Source organism: Dipteris shenzhenensis, chromosome 5 (genome assembly GCF_047967505.1).
Source record: "Dipteris shenzhenensis isolate YYH24624 ecotype China chromosome 5, Dip_SZ_1.0, whole genome shotgun sequence".
In the NCBI taxonomy this organism is placed as follows: Eukaryota; Viridiplantae; Streptophyta; class Polypodiopsida; order Gleicheniales; family Dipteridaceae; genus Dipteris; species Dipteris shenzhenensis.
The window spans coordinates 15,630,834-15,639,104 of record NC_141600.1 but is presented as its reverse complement, the minus strand read 5'-3'; the positions used below and the strand labels follow the sequence as shown (position 1 = coordinate 15,639,104).

The 8,271-nt window shown below is 38.5% G+C and overlaps 1 protein-coding gene across 1 annotated transcript; it reads left to right on the top strand.

Moving 5' to 3' along the window:
• The first annotated feature begins 6,631 nt into the window (after positions 1–6,631).
• LOC147901668 (E3 ubiquitin-protein ligase PUB23-like) lies at positions 6,632–7,840 on the top strand. Its single transcript, XM_087375210.1, has one exon. The coding sequence runs from the start codon at positions 6,632–6,634 to the stop codon at positions 7,838–7,840; it is 1,209 nt and encodes a 402-aa protein (XP_087231336.1).
• The last annotated feature ends 431 nt before the right edge of the window (positions 7,841–8,271 follow it).

Here is an 8,271-nt window from a genome sequence, read left to right as displayed (position 1 = left end):
AGAAGTGATACACATTTATCAACATGCAGCAAAATTTCAAACTCTGTTGCATGTTTATAAATGCATCAAATACACAGTGTAGATGTGCTATTATACACATTAATAACCGTGCTAATAAATGCGCTTGTATTTTCATTAATTCTATTTGTGCTTATAGACACGCCATCTATCAAGTGCGTCTATAGTTTCTTTGTCTTGTTGTGTTAGCCCATCATTAATGTATGATTGTAAAGGGCCAACAATAAGCAGAACAAGTGTTTTGTGTTGTGCCCGGGGGATTCATAGGGGGAAACTTATGATATCACATGAGTGTACAATAGGGGGGTTTTTTGAAATGAGGCATAAGCTTATAAATTAGGGGTGGGGGCTCAATTATTTTTTCCCAATGAATTTAAGTTAGGGGGCCATACGATATTTAAGAGGGGGGGACATAGTACAGGCTACCTTGGGTAACTAGTCCGAACAAGTTTGGTTTTGTGTATGGTTTTAAATAGTCATAGGGAAAGTAATCTAAATTTGCATATTGTGTTCTAAATGCTTGACAAAAAACAATGATTTAAGGAAAGGGGGGGACATAATAGAATTTTGGTGGTATCTTATAAGCTTAAACAGGGGTGTTTTATCATCCTACGTGGATCTTAAATAGGGGGTTTTCTTGAAGTTCATGTACGCAAGTGACATCCCCCTTTAATGAAGAGTGAATCCCCTGGGGTGTTGTGTCTTCACCACATTGGATCACCGTAAGTAATAGTGAGTCATATGGTGAAGGGAGATGGAGACAATTCGACATCCGTAATTCCTATTATTATTAAGATTAGCATTCGTACAAAGCAGGAAAGCATAATTTATGTGTGTAATCAAACTTAGTAATGAGGAATTAAATTGAAAAGGACAAGACACAATCAATCACCTTTTGAATGTCAAAATGAATTGTAAACACACGTGAAAAGGCAAGGCTTAATGCAACTAATTAATCACAAGATAATAAACACTATATTAGTAATTTTGGGAAAATCCCAATTCCCAAAATTTTTTAATCCAAAAAATCAAAGGCGTTTTGGTTGTTTTGGAAGGAAACTAATAGAGCAAATCATATATTTGAAGATGTATTTGAGTTTTAATTTGGCTAAATATTATATCATTCCATTGAAATATTGACAATACTATATCATTATATTCAAATATAAAAGGTGTTTTGTCTAATGTGGAGGAAATTAACAGAAACAATCATGTATTCGAATATGATTTTGAGTTTTTATTTGGCTCAATATTATATCATTCCATTGAAATATTCCAAACATGCTCATATAATTGACATGCATTGTGAATCCAAACAATGTGAATTTTCTCAAGAAAAAGATGGATTAAGCACCAACATATGAAATTAAATTGGGGGCACACCAACATCATGACAATGGTTTTACATCTTAAAAATCATACTCACAAAATAACTCCTCTCCTACATGGATATCTCTAAGAGAGTAGACAACAATAAAACCTAACATATCAGTAGGTAAAACATCCCGTTTGTCTTCGATCCAAGGTGGTACTCTAGGTTCATATACATACATAACATTTGTTCTATCCTTACAATGAATAGAGCTATTGATATATCTAGCTACATTACCATACAACACATGTCCTACGATGTATTGCATATCCTCTTTTAGTATAACATTTGGATCTTCGAGGAGGCCATAGGTCCTAAACCTTGGAAGGTGAGAGCAAAGAGTAATCCAACTATAGTAATCATACTTTGGGCCATTGAATATCAAAAGGTCTTTCTTTACTTGTACATTTGTATGTACAAACAAGCCATAACCTGCTCCTGCAATCGATGATGTCTTCACTTCAAATTCAACACCATTGACCTTGAATATAGAAGCAATTGGTATCAGTAGATCTTGATCCTAGGGTCAACGTTTGCTTGGGTGTAGCCAATCGCATAACTATTTTTGGGGCTATTTTGGAGCCACGACGTAATGCGCTCCTAGGGCAATATTTGAACATGAAGGTGCGCTAGCGTAATAATGAGATGCAATCTATTTGTTTAGAACATCGCATAGCTCAACACATGGCATCTCTACGCTACTTCGTGTAGTGCAATCTCTAGCCTACGTCGCCTGATCACTTATCATCACACAGCCTTTTGCTTAGCTTTGCCACTTGTCACTGGGCACACACCCATGCAGATCATTAAAAATGAAGGTTGGCTTGGAGAGACCACCACGCCAATTCTTGGCATAATAATTAGACACAATCTATCATTCTGAACACTGCCGCAACGTAGTCTCTGGCCTGACCACCTGTCTTCGTGCAACCTTTTACCGCTTCTTTGCCCGTCGCAACCCATGCAAATCATAGGTTGGCTTGGAGAGACCACCGCGCTAGTTTTTGGCATAATAATGAGATGCAATCTATCATTTTGAGCATCGCCTTAATGCAATCTCTAGCCTGACGACCTATCATCGCCCAGAATTCAAGGTTGTCTTGGAGACACCACCACGCTAGTTCTTGGACTTATAGCTCCGTTACCTATTTAACACTATATTAGAGAATTTGGGAAAATCCCAATTCCCACGAAATAAAATATAGTCACTTCAAAAGTAAAATTTGATGTTTTTTATTGAAACGTTAGCTCCATTGAGGACCCAAGTTTCAATTATGTTGGGGGAGACTAGACCATGCACAATACTTTCCCAATTCCTAGAACCCAAGCAACAAGCTTTCATATGTTTCTATGGCAAAAGGCCTTAATAGATGTGAACATGGCCCCATGGCCAAAACATTTGTTTATTTGCTAGTGAAAGAAAGATGTTTGTTGTTTCATATACATCAAAACCACAAACAAAAGCCAATTTATGGATGTTGCGTTAGGAAGATTCATTAGAGTAAATTAAATTACAGTATTGATATATGCAATAGGATTGTTATAGAGCTTTGACATCCATCATATAAATGTGGTGTTCAAAACCAAAATTAAATTTGCAACAACTGTCAATTTTTATTTGGTATATTAGATGTATCAAATTAATGCCAAATACATATGTTTCTATGTTGATAAATTGCAGTATTGACATGCAATAGGATTATGGTAGAGCTTTAACATCCATCATATAAATGTGGTGTTCAAAAACACCGTTCCATCACAATAGAGCTAGTGAAACTCTCCATCACAATAGAGCTCATGAAACTCAGAGACATGGTCAAGTTGATAAAAACCTTTTTTTTAATTGCTTTCTTGTGCTAAATATAATCAAAACCATTGACACATAGCCAAATTTGCAACTAAATTTTGCACCACATCGTTTAACACAATCATTAACAATTCCATACTAATATTCATACTCACAAAGTTGCTCATATCCGAAGGAGATATCCTTTATGGTTTGCACAGTAATGTAGCCATGTGCCCTCAAATCTCCTTGTGACTTTTGAGCCCAAGGTGGTAGCATAGGGATGTATACAAATATAACATTTGTTCTTTCTTTATAATACATTGAGCTATTTATATATCTAGCCATGTTTCCATACAAGACATCTCCCACAATACATTTCACATCTGTCAATGGCTCAATGAATGGATCTTCAAACATTCCATAAGTCTTCATCCTTGGGAAAAAGTTGAGGAGAGATCTCCAAGTATCATAATCATAGTTTGGACCATTATCTCGGGGGGGTCACTATGTGTAAACCCTCTATACCACATGCGTTCAAGGCATATTTCTAAAATCCCTTATCTATGAAAAATTTTCATTAATAAAATGTACCCCTTTTCTATACATATCTGTAAATTTTTTCCAAAACTATTTTAAATAGTCCCTTATGTATATTTATTTATGTAAATTTTAGAAATAAAAAATATCCTTTTGTTGAACTCACGTGATAGGGTTACATATGATGAGTGACCCCCCTGAGACCATTATATACCATCAAATCTTGTTTCTTCTTAATGCTCGTATGTACAAAAAGACCATATCCTACCCTAGGTATTGTTGATTTCTTTACTTCATAATGGATGCCATTCATTTCAAACACGTGCTCAATGGGTATGGGCAATTCATAATCTTTTCGCTCGACATGAGGTTATTCATCTAGTGATGCTAACAGATAGGGAGCTTAGAACTAGAAAGCATAGTTAATCATGCCATGAGATCCTTTTTGTGTAGCTATGTTTTACTACAACCTATTTTTTAGCTCCTATGCAACTAGGGGGGTGTGCCACTACAAAACCCCGCATTCAAGGGTTAATTTTTAAACCCTTACTTACATAAGGTGCTACATTCCTTTCCCTTTATATTCTTTTAGAATTTTATAACTTTTTGAGGTGAAAACCCCCTTCTCTATGTATATTTAGATGAGTTTTTCAAATAAAAAGCCCTCACTGTTGAACCCACATCATACGATTACATATTTCTAGGTGCACCACTTGGGTATTCACACATATAATCGATTTTCCTTAGCCCTATCAGTGCCCACTTTTGTATACCACTACATGAATCCTTTCCCTACTTGATCCTTTTCCCCATCATCTCTTCATTATTGTTGGTTCCATCTTTAAGTTACATGTTTGACATCTCCCTTACATTAAACATTATCAGTTTCCACCTTCCCCTATAGGGAATACTAAAATTATGTCAGTGTACAATGTGGGTTCAACATAAGGCATTTTTTAGTGGACAATAAGTTCATAACAATATGTATTTTAATTCACAAATTCATGAATTTACTTTTTAATAAAGTGATACGGTAATTGCCCCATGCATGCATGGTTTATGTAGGCCTTTTCTATTAGTGCATCCATGCTAAGAATGATTAGTGAAAAGTGAAATGAAAGAGGGTGGAGAGATGCCGCATTCACCACAAAATTCAATACATAGCTTAGATGATAGCCTTCTTTTTACATTCCCTGGATAATTTTGCTTATGCCACCGAAGAATAGTTCAAATTTAAGGACTTGCATTCTATTCGTAAGTTGAAAATGACATGCTTGAAATTCATTCTTGCAGATGTATGACACATGTGCATCCTTGAATTTGGATCCCATTTGCATTATGAATGGAGAGTGTGCCTCAGGAATTGCATTGATGATAAGGCGAAAGCAACATTTTGGTTGGCTAGAGCTTTGCAAGCAAGGGAGAGTATTAATTCTTTCAATACAAATGTTTGGACATTTTAACTAAGTGAGTCACAAGGTGGAGCAAAAAAAAAATTTACTGCTAAATTCTTATATCTTTACTCACCCTTAAAGGGATCTAGGAGGGGGTTAGAAGCATAGGTCAATAAACATATTTTATCCTCTTGGAGATCCTCAGTATTCATTTTTGGAAGGTGGAGTAAAATTATTTGTACTCCTTAATTTTTTAATGTTTAGTCACCCTTAAAGGGGTCTAGAAGCATATATTCTATCCTCTCTATAAAAGATGAAAAACTAGTGTTCATCACAATATTATGCACTTGAAGTGATAAAATTATTTAAGTGGAAGACTTACTGAGTCGATATGCATGCTAATGTAATATAAACAAATTTTATTTACATTCAGGATTCTTGATAAGTATAAAAGGTGTGGATCTAATCAAATTTTACTTTAGGGGGTTTGAAGAAGTACTTTTTTTTGGATAAAGTGTAACAAGGCAATAAAGTGTAGGTTGGCCCCAGGATACAAAAGAGAGAGAGAGAGAGAGAGAGAGAGAGAGAGAGCATAATTTTAGGAAAAGGGACATTTGTAGCTTTCTTTGTCTATAAACATAAAACTTCTCTCGCTATATGGACTATGCTATGTGCCTCTTAGAAGCTTAGAAATTGTCAAGGGGTTTTAAGACGGATGAAAGGGTCGGGACTCAGAAGGATGAGTAGCTGCAATTGCCAAGAGGACAAGAAAGAGTAGGGTAAAGGGGCCAGTCTTGTGCACCCTTATCTTTTTCATAGTGTAAGAGGCTGCGCTTATAGTTTTTTTGATGTTTTTCAAAATGTCATGGCATCGCATGAATGGAAATAGAGAAAGGATATAATTTTTCCCCAAAAAATGAGGAAAAAATATTAACTTCTTGGAAAACCTTCATACCCAATACTAAAGGGAGTGGTGGGCCAGTATTGTGTCACATTTAGACTATCTTAACTTTTCATAAGAGCTTGACACCTAAGCATATTTTCCCTTTTTTCATGCCTCTTTATTGGGTCTTTCCATGGAGAAAATGAGGGAGGGTGGTGACATTTTAAAGGCACCTACCTCTTTACTAGCCCCTTTAGCCTAGGTATCTCATTGGAGCACAACTGGCGGTTGATGTGAGTTAAAACGATAGACTGTAGATGCAAGTTGCAACGCGGAGTTGGAAAAGACACGGGGGCAAAACGTGGGGATTTGACTTTGAACTAAGGGGTGTGATTAGAGCAAAAATGGAGATTTGACGTGAGTTGAAGTAAAAGCTATATAATTTTTTGTTGTTGCTTTTACTGGCAAACGCTTAAAGCTTCATCGAGCTTTTGCAAAGCTCATCCTCCATATTCTTATCTTCCTCAAGCTCAAGATCATATCTTCCATATCCTCAAGCTCAAGCTCAAGATCTCATCCTCAGCTCAAACCTGTCCTCCCCCCCCCCCCCCTTGAGATTCTCACCTTCTCCTCCCTGCATGGCCCTTACTTTATCCTCCCCCTCCATCCCTCCTGAGTTTCTTTGCCCCATCTCCTTCGACATCATGCTCGACCCTGTCACCCTTCCCACCGGCATCACCTTCGCCCGTAGCAGCATCCAGACCTGGCTCGACCTTGGCCACCGCACTTGCCCTGTCTCCCGCCAGCCTTTGCCTCCCCCCCTCGAGCTCATCCCCAACCGCACCCTGCAGAGGCTAATCCAGTCGTGGGTGCAGACACATGGTTCCGTCGACACATCGTCTGGGGATCTACAGAAAGTAAGCAATATCCTGGATGATATCGTTTGTAATCCCTTAAGAATAGACAGGATGAGGCAGCTGCATGCCATTGCGCGCCTCAACGCCCGCAAGAGACGGAGCCTGTCTTTTACCGGAGCAGACGTCTTGATCTCCTCTATCCTTCACAGTTACGGCCCAAAAGCGCAAAGCCAAGACTCAGAAGCTCTGGAGATATGCAAAGAAGCGGTAGCAATCCTCAGCTTTCTCTCCATCGGGGAAGCGGCCAAAGACATGCTTCGCAAGGATCAAACCATGGCTTGCTTAGTCTCGATTCTATGCAACGGGAGGACAGAATCTGCAAGGCTTTATGCAGTGAATGTTCTTGCCCAACTTGACAATGGGAGATGGTTCGAAGGCACAGCAGACGGAACGGACAGGCTCATAAAGGGACTTCTGGAGACCGTCAGTCGTCCAGGTGGACGGAAAGCGAGTCTGCGTGTATTGTTAGCACTGTTGTCTTGGCCTGGACAAAGACAAAATCTAATAAGGAGATGCACCGAGGCCCAAGTGATTCCTATACTAGTGGAACTACTTCCCGAGGCGGATAGGGTGGTATGCGAGAGAGCGCTGGTCCTTCTCAATGTGCTGCTATCATCTGAGAAAGGTTGTGCTGCAGCTATGTCGCATGCGTTGGCGGTTCCTGCCATAGTCAAGAAAATCTTGAGGGTATCCATAGAGGCAACAAATGCTGCTGTAGAAGCTTTATACAAGCTGTGTCGAGCGTTCCCAAGGTCAAAAGTGCTCCAGGAAGCAGTTGAAGCCGGAGCTATTCAGAAGGCAGTGGTGTTGCTGCAGATGGAAAATCTCGCTACGAAAGAGACGGCCAAACAGCTGCTGCGAGTCCTGAACAAAGCCTCAAGTTCGTGCGTAACTCCAAGACACCTTCTCTTCAACAAGAGTAACAATTGACATAGTCATAACCAAGAGCAACAATTGACATAGTCATAAACACCGCCCAAATCATGGTGGTAACTCTAGGAAAAGCAACTGTACATATTAGCTCTTACATCCCCCATTTTAACATCCTTTAGCAGCTTGCTTAATGCTGCTCATACCAGGTTTCAACAACTCAATGATCAAGTGTACAGATTTGAAAGACCTTTCCATGCTAGCAAGCTCAAAACAATCCAGAACCCATGCCACCATTCTAGTAAATATGGGAACAACACTATAGACTTTTCTATACTCCAATCATATAAATTTACATATGTATTCTTCTATGCCATTGTTCACAAAGGTTTTTCTTGAGAATTTACTATGTTGTTCTGTACTCCAATCATTTAAATTTACATATGTATTCTTCTCTGCCATTGTTCACAAAGGTTTTTCTTGAGAATTTA

Coding starts and splice junctions, on each gene's coding strand:
- LOC147901668 (XM_087375210.1), top strand. CDS start 6,632: ATGGCCCTTACTTTATCCTCCCCCTCCATCCCTCCTGAGTTTCTTTGC.